A 15,322-nucleotide genomic window follows, 5' to 3' on the forward strand; every position below is an offset into this window, starting at 1 on the left:
GTGACAGTTACTGATGGTAGGCTTTGTTACTTTGGTCCCAGCTCTCTGCAGGTCATTCACTAGGTCCCCCCGTGTGGTTCTGGGATTTTTGCTCACCGTTCTTGTGATCATTTTGACCCCACGGGGTGAGATCTTGCGTGGAGCCCCAGATCGAGGGAGATTATCAGTGGTCTTGTATGTCTTCCATTTCCTAATAATTCAGTCTTCCCAGCCTGGTGCAGGTCTACAATTTTGTTTCTGGTGTCCTTTGACAGCTCTTTGGTCTTGGCCACAGTGGAGTATGGAGTGTGACTGTTTGAGGTTGTGGACAGGTGTCTTTTATACTGATAACAAGTTCAAACAGGTGCCATTAATACAGATAACGAGTGGAGGACAGAGGAGCCTCTTAAAGAAGAAGTTACAGGTCTGTGAGAGCCAGTAATCTTGCTTGTTTGTAGGTGGCCAAATACTTTTTTTCCACCATAATTTGCAAATTAATTAATTAAAAATCCTGCAATGTGATTCTCATTTTGTCTGTCATAGTTGAAGTGTATCTATGATGAAAATTACAGGCCTCCCTCATATTTTTAAGTGGGAGAACTTGCACAATTGGTGGCTGACTAAATACTTTTTTGCCCCACTGTATGTCTAATTGAAATAGACTAGGCTGCCTATACATGGACAGAGAATCACGTGGCAGTTATCTTTCCCAGGAAATTAATTAAAAGATGATTAGGCTGTAGTTTGCTACAGTGGCTGTAAATAAATATTGATAATGGAAAGAAGTTGAGGGAACTAAAAAAACTACTTAAGTTGAGACGCAATCAAAACATTTGAGCGTCATTGAAAATAAAATATGTATCTTGCATTTACCATAGTTACACCTTTCTAATACATATTGATTATTATTTATTTTATTTATTGTATTTTTGTCTCCATCTGAAAATTATCCTGCTCCTAAAAGGTAGGCTATATGGAAAAAAACATAGCAAGGTTCCGCTCTCTCTCCAGTTCTGCTTTTTTCAAGCTACAGTCCATCCTATTGGCTGATAGAGCCCGGTAATATAGATATATATAACATCCCACGTGATCATCTACAGTCCATCCTATTGGCTGATAGAGCCCGGTAATACAGGTATATATAGCATCCCACGTGAGCATCTACAGTCCATCCTATTGGCTGATAGAGCCCGGTAATACAGGTATATATAGCATCCCACGTGAGCATCTACAGTCCATCCTATTGGCTGATAGAGCCCGGTAATACAGATATATATAGCATCCCACGTGAGCATCTACAGTCCATCCTATTGGCTGATAGCATCTTTGGTCATGTGACCTATTTCTTTTTCTGCGCGTTTTGATATTGCTTGTAGAGCGCAAAACTACCTGGGACCGTGGCTGGCAACCAGCTGCACCACATACGCCTAAAATAACATTGAGGGACTGCGTTTGGGTTCTGGAACAGTTCTTCAGGGAGCGGGAGGGAGATGGATAGAAAGCCAGCGGGGAGCGGTATGAAACCTACGGGTGGGAGTGGGATGAAGAATTCAGACCGGAGTTGATCCGGTTGATAATGACAGGATTTAACCTAACTTTAAATCCAATCAGGGCCCGTATCCACAAAGCGTCTAAGAAAAAGTCCTCGGAATCCTGTTAAAATCAGTTAAAACATTTAAATAACTTCGAGAGCTCAGAGTAGGTTCTGACATTTTTACAGAAAATAATTAAAGTTAATATATGCACCAATTTATAGGCATGTCAAATTTTTAGGCCTCTTTTTTTTTTTTTACAACGTGATATTCTGCTTGAAATAACATGATGTAGGTTAATGAAATAATTGAAATTAAAAATGTGATTATTTATGAGCTTAGTGGTTCTAGGTATTTAGGTGTATACTGTATCATGTGAAATAGGCCTGGTGAAATCATTGTCAAAAACAGTGGTACTGTTGCATGTAGGTCTAGATTATTTATAGTTTGATCACATAGAAATATCAAAAAATCAAAGTAATTTCTTGTCTGTGGCACCACTGACACAGGAACCACTGTCGTTGTCTATTATCAAGACACCCGCTGGTAACTCTTAATTGGTTAGGACAGCTCATGAGCTCTCCTACGTATCTGTCCACTAGGTGGGACTCTTATGACTAAACAGGCTTCATCCATAGCTTCTATTTTCACCCATAGGAGTCGTAGTAAAAAGTCTCTATTTTCACCCATAGGAGTAGGAGTAAAACGTCTCTATTTTCAGCGTTTACCACCAATTTTCTATTCTGAGAAGCTTTGTGGATACATGCCCCAAGCCTCAGATGTAGTTGTATTATTCAGGTTGTTTAAGTGTGACAAAGTGGTATTTGTTAGTTAGTGAGTTGAAATGTTACCATAGTTTATGTCTAATTGTGATATTACAGTAAATTGTAAATATGATCATCATCTGTTCCCAAAAAACAGATTGTATGATAGAACATGTAGAAATGTACCAATGTAGTAGTAGTAGTAGTAGTAGTAGTAGTAGTAGTAGTAGTGATAGTAGTAGTAGTAGTAGTAGTAGCATTAGTAGTAGTAGTGATAGTAGTAGTAGTAGTAGTAGTAGTAGTAGTAGTAGTAGTAGTAGTAGCAGTAGCATTAGTAGTAGTGATAGTAGTAGTGATAGTAGTAGTACTAGTAGTAGTAGCATTAGTAGTAGTAGTATTAGTAGTAGTAGTAGCATTAGTAGTAGTAGTAGTGATAGTAGTAGTAGTAGTAGCAGTAGCATTAGTAGTAGTAGTGATAGTAGTAGTAGTAGTAGTAGTAGTAGCATTAGTAGTAGTAGTAGTAGTAGTAGTAGTGATAGTAGTAGTAGTAGTAGTAGTAGCATTAGTAGTAGTAGTAGTAGTAGTAGTAGTAGTAGTAGTAGTAGCAGTAGCATTAGTAGTAGTAGTAGTAGTAGTAGTAGTAGCAGTAGCATTAGTAGTAGTAGTAGTAGTAGTGATAGTAGTAGTAGTAGTAGCAGTAGCATTAGTAGTAGTGATAGTAGTAGTAGTAGTAGTAGTAGCATTAGTAGTAGTAGTAGTAGTAGTAGTAGTAGTAGTAGCGGTAGCATTAGTAGTAGTGATAGTAGTAGTGATAGTAGTAGTAGTAATAGTAGTAGCATTAGTAGTAGTAGTAGTAGTAGTAGTAGTAGCAGTAGCATTAGTAGTAGTAGTAGTAGTAGTAGTAGTAGTAGTAGCAGTAGCATTAGTTGTAGTAGTGATAGTAGTAGTAGTAGTAGTAGTAGTAGCATTAGTTGTAGTAGTGATAGTAGTAGTAGTAGTAGTAGTAGTAGTAGTAGCATTAGTAGTAGTAGTAGTAGTAGTAGTAGTAGTAGTAGTAGTAGTAGTAGCAGTAGCATTAGTAGTAGTAGTGATAGTAGTAGCAGTAGCATTAGTAGTAGTAGCAGTAGTAATAGTAGTAGTAGTAGGTGTAGTAGCAGTAGCATTAGTAGTAGTGATAGTAGTAGTAGTAGTAGTAGTAGTAGTGATAGTAGTAGTAGTAGTAGTAGTAGTAGCATTAGTAGTAGTAGTGATAGTAGTAGTAGTAGTAGTAGTAGTAGTAGTAGTGATAGTAGTAGTAGTAGTAGTAGTAGTAGTAGTAGTAGTGATAGTAGTAGTAGTAGTAGTAGTAGCATTAGTAGTAGTAGTGATAGTAGTAGTAGTAGTAGTAGTAGTAGTAGTAGTAGCAGTAGCATTAGTAGTAGTGATAGTAGTAGTGATAGTAGTAGTACTAGTAGTAGTAGCATTAGTAGTAGTAGTAGTAGTAGTAGTAGTAGTAGCATTAGTAGTAGTAGTAGTGATAGTAGTAGTAGTAGTAGCAGTAGCATTAGTAGTAGTAGTGATAGTAGTAGTAGTAGTAGTAGTAGCATTAGTAGTAGTAGTAGTAGTAGTAGTAGTAGTAGTAGCAGTAGCATTAGTAGTAGTAGTAGTAGTAGTAGTAGTAGCAGTAGCATTAGTAGTAGTAGTAGTAGTAGTGATAGTAGTAGTAGTAGTAGCAGTAGCATTAGTAGTAGTAGTGATAGTAGTAGTAGTAGTAGTAGTAGTAGTAGCATTAGTAGTAGTAGTAGTAGTAGTAGTAGTAGTAGTAGTAGTAGTAGTAGCGGTAGCATTAGTAGTAGTGATAGTAGTAGTGATAGTAGTAGTAGTAATAGTAGTAGCATTAGTAGTAGTAGTAGTAGTAGTAGTAGTAGCAGTAGCATTAGTAGTAGTAGTAGTAGTGATAGTAGTAGTAGTAGTAGCAGTAGCATTAGTTGTAGTAGTGATAGTAGTAGTAGTAGTAGTAGTAGTAGCATTAGTAGTAGTAGTAGTAGTAGTAGTAGTAGTAGTAGTAGTAGCAGTAGCATTAGTAGTAGTAGTAGTAGTGATAGTAGTAGCAGTAGCATTAGTAGTAGTAGCAGTAGTAATAGTAGTAGTAGTAGGTGTAGTAGCAGTAGCATTAGTAGTAGTGATAGTAGTAGTGATAGTAGTAGTAGTAGTAGTAGCATTAGTAGTAGTAGTAGTAGTAGTAGTGATAGTAGTAGTAGTAGTAGCAGTAGCATTAGTAGTAGTAGTGATAGTAGTAGTAGTAGTAGCAGTAGCATTAGTAGTAGTAGTAGTAGTGATAGTAGTAGCAGTAGCATTAGTAGTAGTAGCAGTAGTAGGTGTAGTAGTAGTAGTAGTAATAATAGCAGTAGCAGTAGTAGTAGTAATAGTAGTAGTGATAGTAGTAGTAGTAGTAGTAGTAGTAGTAGTGATAGTAGTAGTAGTAGTAGTAGTAGTAGTAGTGATAGTAGTAGTCGTAGTAGTAGTAGAAGGGGTAGTAGTAATAGTGATAGTAGTAGTAGTAGTAGTAGTAGTAGTATTAGTAGTAGTAGTAGTAGTGATAGTAGTAGTAGTAGTAGTAGTAGAAGGGGTAGTAGTAATAGTGATAGTAGTAGTAGTAGTAGTAGTAGTAGTAGTAGAAGTGGTAGTTATCTCTGTCCCTCCAGGTGTTCTGTTTGCCAACAAAGCCCTCCCTTCCACTCTCTGTCCCTCCCTCTCTCTGTCCCTCCCTCCCTCTCTCTGTCCCTCCCTTCCACTCTCCTCCCTCTCTCTGTCCCTCCCTCCCTCTCTCTGTCCCTCCCTTCCACTCTCCTCCCTCCCTCTCTCTGTCCCTCCCTCCCTCTCTCTGTCCCTCCCTCCCTCTCTCTGTCCCTCCCTTCCACTCTCCTCCCTCCCTCTCTCTGTGCCTCCCTCCCTCTCTCTGTCCCTCCCTTCCACTCTCCTCCCTCCCTCTCTCTGTCCCTCCCTTCCACTCTCCTCCCTCCCTCTCTCTGTCCCTCCCTCCCTCTCTCTGTCCCTCCCTCCCACTCTCCTCCCTCCCTCTCTCTGTCCCTCCCTCCCACTCTCCTCCCTCCCTCTCTCTGTCCCTCCCTCCCTCTCTCTGTCCCTCCCTCCCACTCTCCTCCCTCCCTCTCTCTGTCCCTCCCTCCCTCTCTCTGTCCCTCCCTCCCTCTCTCTGTCCCTCCCTTCCACTCTCTGTCCCTCCCTCTCTCTGTCCCTCCCTCCCTCTCTCTGTCCCTCCCTTCCACTCTCCTCCCTCCCTCCCTCTCTCTGTCCCTCCCTCCCTCTCTCTGTCCCTCCCTTCCACTCTCCTCCCTCCCTCTCTCTGTCCCTCCCTCCCTCTCTCTGTCCCTCCCTCCCACTCTCCTCCCTCCCTCTCTCTGTCCCTCCAGGTGTTCTGTTTGCCAAGAAGCCCTCCCTCCCCATGATGCTGGGTGGTCACCAGATCCAGAACCACACCTCCTCTCAGGGAAAGACCAGTCTGGGGCTGAACTCCTCCTGCGTACAGATCCATCCGTCCTGCTGCTGCTCCTCCTCCTCCTCCTCCACGTCCTCCACATCCTCGGTCCACAGACCCGGAAACTCCTCCCCCTGATCTGAGTCCCACCCACAGCCCCACCAACTCACTCTAAACCCCGCCCCTATCCTCCCCCAAAGACAGCACACGGTCTGAGATACCAGGATGAAAGACTTCTGTTGTTTTTCCCCCCTCCTCCTCCCTTTTTCTCGATTTCCCTTATCCCAGTTAAAATAATAATAAACTAATATTTACAGAGGAAATACTTCCGTAGGAAAAGAACAAGAAAAGGCAATGGTATGCAGAGGACCTCTGAACCCAATGGTATGCAGAGGACCTCTGATCCCAATGGTATGCAGAGGACCTCTGAACCCAATGGTATGTAGAGGACCTCTGAACCCAATGGTATGCAGAGGACCTCTGATCCCAATGGTATGCAGAGGACCTCTGATCCCAATGGTATGTAGAGGACCTCTGAACCCAATGGTATGCAGAGGACCTCTGATCCCAATGGTATGCAGAGGACCTCTGATCCCAATGGTATGCAGAGGACCTCTGAACCCAATGGTATGTAGAGGACCTCTGAACCCAATGGTATGCTGAGGACCTCTGAACCCAATGGTATGCTGAGGACCTCTGAACCCAATGGTATGCAGAGGACCTCTTATCCCTATGGTATGTAGAGGACCTCTGAACCCAGTGGTATGCAGAGGACCTCTGAACCCAATGGTATGCAGAGGACCTCTGAACCCAATGGTATGCAGAGGACCTCTGAACCCAATGGTATGTAGAGGACCTCTGAACCCAATGGTATGCTGAGGACCTCTGAACCCAATGGTATGCTGAGGACCTCTGAACCCAATGGTATGCAGAGGACCTCTTATCCCTATGGTATGTAGAGGACCTCTGAACCCAGTGGTATGCAGAGGACCTCTGAACCCAATGGTATGCAGAGGACCTCTGAACCCTGTGTGTGTGTGTGTGTATGTAGAGGACCTCTGAACCCAATGGTATGCAGAGGACCTCTGAACCCAATGGTATGCAGAGGACCTCTGATCCCAATGGTATGTAGAGGACCTCTGCACCCAATGATATGTAGAGGACCTCTGAACCCAATGGTATGTAGAGGACCTTTGAACCCAATGGTATACAGAGGACCTATTTACCCTGTGTGTATGTAGAGGACCTCTGAACCCAATGGTATGCTGAGGACCTCTGAACCCAATGGTATGCAGAGGACCGCTGAACCCTGTGTGTACACAGTTGAAGTCAGCTGTCTTCTGTCCTGTGTGTACACAGTTGGAGTCAGCTGTCTTTCTGTCCTGTGTATACACAGTTGAAGTCAGCTGTCTTTGTGTCCTGTGTGTACACAGTTGGAGTCAGCTGTCTTTCTGTCCTGTGTGTACACAGTTGAAGTCAGCTGTCTTCTGTCTGTGTGTACACAGTTGGAGTCAGCTGTCTTTCTGTCCTGTGTGTACACAGTTGGAGTCAGCTGTCTTTCTGTCCTGTGTGTACACAGTTGGAGTCAGCTGTCTTCTGTCCTGTGTGTACACAGTTGGAGTCAGCTGTCTTTCTGTCCTGTGTGTACACAGTTGGAGTCAGCTGTCTTTCTGTCCTGTGTGTACACAGTTGAAGTCAGCTGTCTTTCTGTCCTGTGTGTACACAGTTGAAGTCAGCTGTCTTCTGTCCTGTGTGTACACAGTTGAAGTCAGCTGTCTTTCTGTCCTGTGTGTACACAGTTGGAGTCAGCTGTCTTTCTGTCCTGTGTGTACACAGTTGAAGTCAGCTGTCTTTCTGTCCTGTGTGTACACAGTTGAAGTCAGCTGTCTTCTGTCCTGTGTGTACACAGTTGAAGTCAGCTGTCTTTCTGTCCTGTGTGTACACAGTTGGAGTCAGCTGTCTTTCTGTCCTGTGTGTACACAGTTGAAGTCAGCTGTCTTTCTGTCCTGTGTGTACACAGTTGGAGTCAGCTGTCTTTCTGTCCTGTGTGTACACAGTTGGAGTCAGCTGTCTTTCTGTCCTGTGTGTACACAGTTGGAGTAGGCTGTCTTTCTGTCCTGTGTGTACACAGTTGAAGTCAGCTGTCTTTCTGTCCTGTGTGTACACAGTTGAAGTCAGCTGTCTTTCTGTCCTGTGTGTACACAGTTGAAGTCAGCTGTCTTTCTGTCCTGTGTGTACACAGTTGAAGTCAGCTGTCTTTCTGTCCTGTGTGTACACAGTTGGAGTCAGCTGTCTTTCTGTCCTGTGTGTACACAGTTGAAGTCAGCTGTCTTTCTGTCCTGTGTGTACACAGTTGAAGTCAGCTGTCTTTCTGTCCTGTGTGTACACAGTTGGAGTCAGCTGTCTTCTGTCCTGTGTGTACACAGTTGAAGTCAGCTGTCTTTCTGTCCTGTGTGTACACAGTTGGAGTCAGCTGTCTTCTGTCCTGTGTGTACACAGTTGAAGTCAGCTGTCTTTGTGTTTTAGTTGAGACCAGCTGCTCAGTTTGGAGCAGTGTTAACATATAGGTACAAATATATGGTGACACATCATTGGTCCCAAGGAACTGTAGGACAAAGACACTGGGAGACATGTTGGCTTTCTGTCTGTTTCATCCATCTGAAGAGGAGATGCTTGACCCTCGTAGCTCAAGAGAGAAGCGCTTGTCAACGTGTAGTAAGGTTTGTTTGATGACCTCTACTAGGCATTGTAGCTCATATTATTGCTGCTTTTTCCCTGATAACCAAAGAAAAACAAGAGTAACCAATGAAAAGAAAGTAGAAGCGTAATAAACTATAGTATGCACGGCACAGATTCAGTAGTGGCCTGGACAGCAGTCGAAGCTTTGGCTTGGTACCAATGATCACGCTGTGAGGACATACTATCAACAAAGCACATCTCTCAGAATCAGGGCCATATTTCCTCCTGTTCGTTCAGAGAGGAAAATATCAGGGGGCCGTGTTGTCTATTGAAGATCTGATCGATCAATTCCTCTCATCTCTCAAAACACATTGCCTAATGCTGCAGGACAAAAAAGGAAGAGTGTCAAGACATGGGGTTATTTTATGCCTTTGTCAGTAAAGTGGTGTAAACCACATGGACCAGTAGCCTGCAGCATTGCTCCACTTTGAGTTGCAGGCAGTGTTTTTAGTTGTTGTGACCTTTATTTAACCAGGCAAGCCAGTTAAGAACTAATTCTTATTTTCAATGACAGCCTAGGAACAGTGGGTTAACTGCCTGTTCAGGGGCAGAACGACAGATTTGTACCTTGTCAGCTCGGGGGTTTGAACTTGCAACCTTCCGGTTACGAGTCCAACACTCTAACCACTAGGCTACCCTGTCTCTTACCCTTTTCAGATGTGGCTCTGAAGAGATTGCGTGATGGCTCATATCGCTGGTGAACTGACCACTGAATTGGGTAGAACACTTCAACATGTGACCCTGCAGAAGGAGGGCAAAACACATGTGGTTAGCTATGTTGGTGAGACAAAGAGAATATGTGGTTTCAACAGCAGAACATATCGAGGCGAAAGGTACTCATCCGATCACCAATGGCTTTATCTTATGACTAGTATCCACACTTATTTTTTTTTTAGTAATACACTTTTCTAGCATTGGAGAGCTTGTCCCTACTCACTCTTTGGTTCTCTCTCTCACTCTTTGGTTCTCTCTCACTCTTTGGTTCTCTCTCTCACTCTTTGGTTCTCTCTCTCACTCTTTGGTTCTCTCTCTCACTCTTTGGTTCTCTCTCTCACTCTTTGGTTCTCTCTCTCACTATTTGGTTCTCTCTCTCACTCTTTGGTTCTCTCTCTCACTCTTTGGTTCTCTCTCACTCTTTGGTTCTCTCTCACTCTTTGGTTCTCTCTCTCACTCTTTGGTTCTCTCTCTCACTCTTTGGTTCTCTCTCTCACTCTTTGGTTCTCTCTCTCACTCTTTGGTTCTCTCTCTCACTCTTTGGTTCTCTCTCTCACTCTTTGGTTCTCTCTCTCACTCTTTGGTTCTCTCTCTCACTCTTTGGTTCTCTCTCTCACTCTTTGGTTCTCTCTCTCACTCTTTGGTTCTCTCTCTCACTCTTTGGTTCTCTCTCTCTCTCTCTCTCTCTCTCTCTCTCTCTCTCAGTTTGGAGATATAGGTATGTAGCTTTTTTTATTACAGTTTTTCTCAAATGCTAAAACACAATTTCTGAAACGTTGCTCCATTTCCTAAAACATGAAACACAAAACCTCATCTTTATGTATTATTTACATAACCACTGACTCCTCTTGTAAAATGAAACATTCGTACCCTGCATCTCACAAACTTGTCCTTTGTCTCTGTGATCCTGTAATTCTTGTTCTTTGTTGATATGAACCTGCAACCAGTCAAAATCTATTGAGCAGTCAGTACTGTTAATAAATGGAAAGCACAATGTTCAGGGCCATTAGCTAAATGAGTCCAGGCAGCTGAGAACTTTGTTCAGCCAAATGGGTTTTTAGTGTTTTAGCAACTGAGAACTTTGTTCAGCCAAATGGGTTTTTAGTGTTTTAGCAACTGAGAACTTTGTTCAGCCAAATGGGTTTTTAGTGTTTTAGCAACTGAGAACTTTGTTCAGCCAAATGGGTTTTTAGTGTTTTAGCAACTGAGAACTTTGTTCAGCCAAATGGGTTTTTAGTGTTTTAGCAACTGAGAACTTTGTTCAGCCAAATGGGTTTTTAGTGTTTTAGCAACTGAGTAAAACTGTAAGTTCGTTAAACATATATTTTCAAACGCTATTTATTTCGTTTTTATGTTTAGATCTGAAACCTTGTAACCTTGCATTCAGCTACTTTATTACTTGAAAATAATTTTTTAGGAGTCCTTTCCAACAAAGACAGATACCTCATTAATCTTTACCTCTCTCTCTCTCTCTCTCTCTCTCTCTCTCGCTCTATATATATATATAATAAAATATATAATATTATATAGTTCTCTATATAATAATAGAGTGAATACAAAATATAGCTCATATATTTCATTTCTATAAAAAGAAAATGTAAAGCCACTGGAAAATCACTGTGTTTGTTTCTACAGATCATTACATATATAGTTATGTAGTTGTATAGTTATACAGATCACTATATATATAGTTGTATAGTTATACCAAAGAAGAGATATTGCATAAACACACATCTACCTCATTAGTACAGACCAACCAAACATCAACATGACCACAATCAGAATTGGTACAGACCAACCAAACATCAACATGACCACAATCAGAATTGGTACAGACCAACCAAACATCAACATGACCACAATCAGAATTGGTACAGACCAACCAAACATCAACATGACCACAATCAGAATTCGTACAGACCAACCAAACATCAACATGACCACAATCAGAATTGGTACAGACCAACCAAACATCAACATGACCACAATCAGAATTGGTACAGACCAACCAAACATCAACATGACCACAATCAGAATTGGTACAGACCAACCAACCACGACCCTGCACTCCAGGTGCCAGTTCTGCTATTGAAGGTGGTTGTAGTCTGTTATTAAATTCCAGTGTTTACTTGAACAAAACGTTTTCTTCGGGAAATCAGGCCATGATATGGATGTAAAAGGTTTTCAGATATACAAGGCTATATTCCAATGTCCATAGTAGAATACCACTTAGAATGTCTGGAAGCATAGATCACGTTGCTTCATTCTAAGCAGCATGCACATTAAGGAGGAGGTACTAAAGATCAAACATTCTGTCATAACTATGTCACTTCCTGTGGAGTCATTAAAGCATGTGTATCCAGTGCTCCTCTGATGCTCCTCTGATGCCTCTATTATATTCATGTTGTAAGAGGTCCTACAGTTTTACAAGGGTCCCTTCTTGATATTATATGGAGATCCGATGCTCCAACAAAAGCAATGTAGAAGGAACCCAGCTGCAAAGCTGTGTGGATCGATTGTGGATTCATGTCCAAGTTCTGTGTGGATCGATTGTGGATTCATGTCCAAGTTCTGTGTGGATCGATTGCGGATTCATGTCCAAGTTCTGTGCGGATCGACTATGGATTAATGTCCATGTTCTGTGTGGATCGACTATAGATTAATTGTCCATGTTCTGTGCGGATAGACTATGGATTAATTGTCCATGTTCTAACTTGAGCTATGTGGGAGTAAAATATAATGCAAACATTCAGTTCATTCATGTCAAGATTAGTGGCAACGTTTGAGTGGATCTCACATAGCTCAGGTCCGGACTGAGCCGTGTGTACATACTGTTGATATGGAATCCATATTAAATGTAGGAGAATGTATAATATATGTTCATCCGTACTCAATGTAGCAAAACCACACAACGATTTACATCAACAAAAAACGACTACCCCATTTTTTTAACGTAGTTGTGAAGATGGTACTTCCTGAAGGACAGATATGTAGTGTATTTATGGAGGAAGTCAAATGGGGCACAAAAAAGCATTTTCATTTTCATTTTTTTCTCCTTTTTTATATTATCCTTTTGATAGAACATTTAAAGAGATATATTCTATTTGTTATCACAGCACTGGCACAGTCTATCTTTCACGGCTGTTTCTTCCCCATTCCCTTCCTGTACTGCTCAGCTATGGATGCGGGACAACTCTAAACATTTAGCCAATCATTGAGTAGCTTTTTGCCGACTGAATCAACAAGAACATCTAGTACAATCAGCATAATTCTCGCAACCAAAGATATTTTTTTATAAACAGCAAGAAAGAGATGCCAAACATCACAGAGAACAAGCTGAGTGTAACAAAGCTATAACAAGAGGATTACTAAGGGAAAAGATTCTCACTTATTGTAGCTACTTATAACTTAAATAACATGTGGTTTACTGGTAGATTTAAGGTCCTATAAGGGCTGTGTATGAAGCTGTCAATATTTCTTTTATTTTCTCTTTTGTCCATTTTTGATGAATCCAGTGCATTATGGGAATGCTGGATTGTGGTGCTCAGGGGTTAGTTTGTTTTGCCATTTGATGTGTAGCATATTTAGAAATAAAATACTGCTTTTGACTTCATTCAAATGTCTTTAATCTTCATTTTTTATATATATTTGTTCTATGACTTGAGAACTCCCCATTTTTCAGTTTTAGTTGTTTGAAAACTTCCTTATTGCCTTTATAACTTAAATTGATTAAGATAATAATACACATCATATCAGGTAATTGATTTCATATTTTTTCCCATCTTGTGTCTCTTCAGGGAGATCAATCATGCTATAAGCTGTTATTTCAAGGGACATGCTGTCTGCGCCTAGCATGACGGTCTCATCGAGTTGACCTATGGCACCGGCTACTTTCAGTCACGTTAGTGGCCAATAAACACATTACAATATAGTAAGACTGTAATAAAAACAGCAGATGGTCTCATTTTTCACACACACGTAGGTGCACATAAAAACAAATGAAAGGAAACTGTCAATTAGTTTTCCGCAGTGGTCGAACGGACAGAGAGTGAGAGAGGGAGAGACTTTGATACATCCTCATTTCATTAAAACCCCCCTTTTATAAACAAATATCCCCTGTGCTGTATACTCACCTTGCCCTCTACCCCACAATACAAAACAACACATCACAATAACCAAAACCACTTCTACAATCGTATATCCAACCCATCTTCCCCAGCTGTACAGACAGCCCCCTGACATATCATATCTCCACACTGTTTATCATTTTATACAACTCAAATTCCACCCTAAGGTGCGCAGAGACCATTCCATTAAACAATAGTAAAGGGTCTGTTATCCCCCCACCTGTCTCTGTCACCTGCTGTAGCGGAAACATTGGTGGCCCCTCCCCCTTTGGCCGCTCAAGCACCGCCGTTACCGGCTCAGACAGTGCCTCCTGGACCTCCCCAACGAATCTCTCCAGCAGCATGTTTGTTGTGCCAAGACTTCCAGGGTTTTCCACCTCTCCTCCCCCAGCAGTCTCAGGTCATCCAGCCTTAGTAAACCCGCTGCCATCAGTTGCTTCTGCAGGGTGGCCGACTGAACCGATCTCAAAAGGATGGCTGGATTGTGGAAGATAGGCTCCTCCCACAGCCCAGACTCCACACCCCCTTGCGGGCCTTGGCAGTTGCCAGGCCGTCAGCACCGCAGGGTAAAAATAAGAGAGACCTGCTGTACTCAGCTTCTCCAGCCTCATGAGGAAAAGCTGCCGGTCCAACCCTAATCCGCCAGCTCTCCTCAGCAGCGCGTATACTGGGTCCCTCCAGCCGACATTAGTCGGAATGCAGCCACCCTGCTCTCCACTTCCACTAGGCCCTGTCTTCCATCGTGGACGGACATATGCAACACTTCCGCCCTCAGCCAGTGGTAGCCAGACCAGAACAAATCTACCGGCTTGTGTTGAGGACAGCCAGTTTATGCCACAGGAAAGATGCTTGCAGGTTTTTGATTATAAGCACCCTCCCTCTATATGACACTTGGGACAGGAGCCACCTCCACCTGGCCAGTCTTGACACCACTGCCTGTGACAGCCCCTCCCAGTTCTTCCTGACCCACCTCTTCGAGCCCAGGTACAACTCCAAAATGTTAAGCCCTTCACAACCCCACTGCAAACCTCCTGGAAGAAGAGGGGTGGCCCTATCTCTCCATGCCCCACATAACAGAGTTTTGCTCTTGCCCCACTTCACCTTAGCTGACAAAGCTCCCTCGTACACCTTCAGACTAATCTCTAGTGCCTGCATATCCTGCCCATCCCTGACCATCATAGAAATGCCATCTGCATACGCCGACACTGCTATGCCTGCCAGACCTCCTCCAATGACTGGCTATAACAGTCCTCCTCCTCCAATGACTGGCTATAACAGACCTCCTCCTCCAATGACTGGCTATAACAGACCTCCTCCTCCAATGACTGGCTATAACAGACCTCCTCCTCCAATGACTGGCTATAACAGATCCCCTCCTCCAATGACTGGCTATAACAGACCCCCTCCTCCAATGACTGGCTATAACAGACCTCCTCCTCCAATGACTGGCTATAACAGACCACCTCCTCCAATGACTGGCTATAACAGACCTCCTCCTCCAATGACTGGCTATAACAGACCACCTCCTCCAATGACTGGCTATAACAGACCACCTCCTCCAATGACTGGCTATAACAGACCTCCTCCTCCAATGACTGGCTATAACAGACCTCCTCCTCCAATGACTGGCTATAACAGACCTCCTCCTCTAATGACTGGCTATAGCAGACCTCCTCCTCCAATGACTGGCTATAACATACCTCCTCCTCCAATGACTGGCTATAGCAGACCTCCTCCTCCAATGACTGGCTATAACAGACCTCCTCCTCCAATGACTGGCTATAACAGACCTCCTCCTCCAATGACTGGCTATAACAGATCCCCTCCTCCAATGACTGGCTATAACAGACCCCCTCCTCCAATGACTGGCTATAGCATACCCCCTCCTCCAATGACTAGCTATAACAGACCCCCTCCTCCAATGACTGGCTATAACATACCTCCTCCTCCAATGACTGGCTATAACAGACCTCCTCCTCCAATGACTGGCCA

General features: G+C 42.9%; 1 protein-coding gene across 1 annotated transcript in view; it reads left to right on the forward strand.

Moving 5' to 3' along the window:
* Positions 1–8,850, forward strand: part of LOC109881625 (AT-rich interactive domain-containing protein 3A) — a 165,819-nt gene extending 156,969 nt beyond the window's left edge. Inside the window, exon 9 of the mRNA XM_031816554.1 lies at positions 5,686–8,850. Within this exon, the coding sequence (XP_031672414.1) occupies positions 5,686–5,888 (203 nt within the window). The 3' untranslated portion in view covers positions 5,889–8,850. The remainder of the gene's footprint in view (positions 1–5,685) is intronic.
* The last annotated feature ends 6,472 nt before the right edge of the window (positions 8,851–15,322 follow it).

The sequence above is a fragment of the Oncorhynchus kisutch genome, linkage group LG3, assembly GCF_002021735.2.
Source record: "Oncorhynchus kisutch isolate 150728-3 linkage group LG3, Okis_V2, whole genome shotgun sequence".
NCBI lineage: Eukaryota > Metazoa > Chordata > Actinopteri > Salmoniformes > Salmonidae > Oncorhynchus > Oncorhynchus kisutch.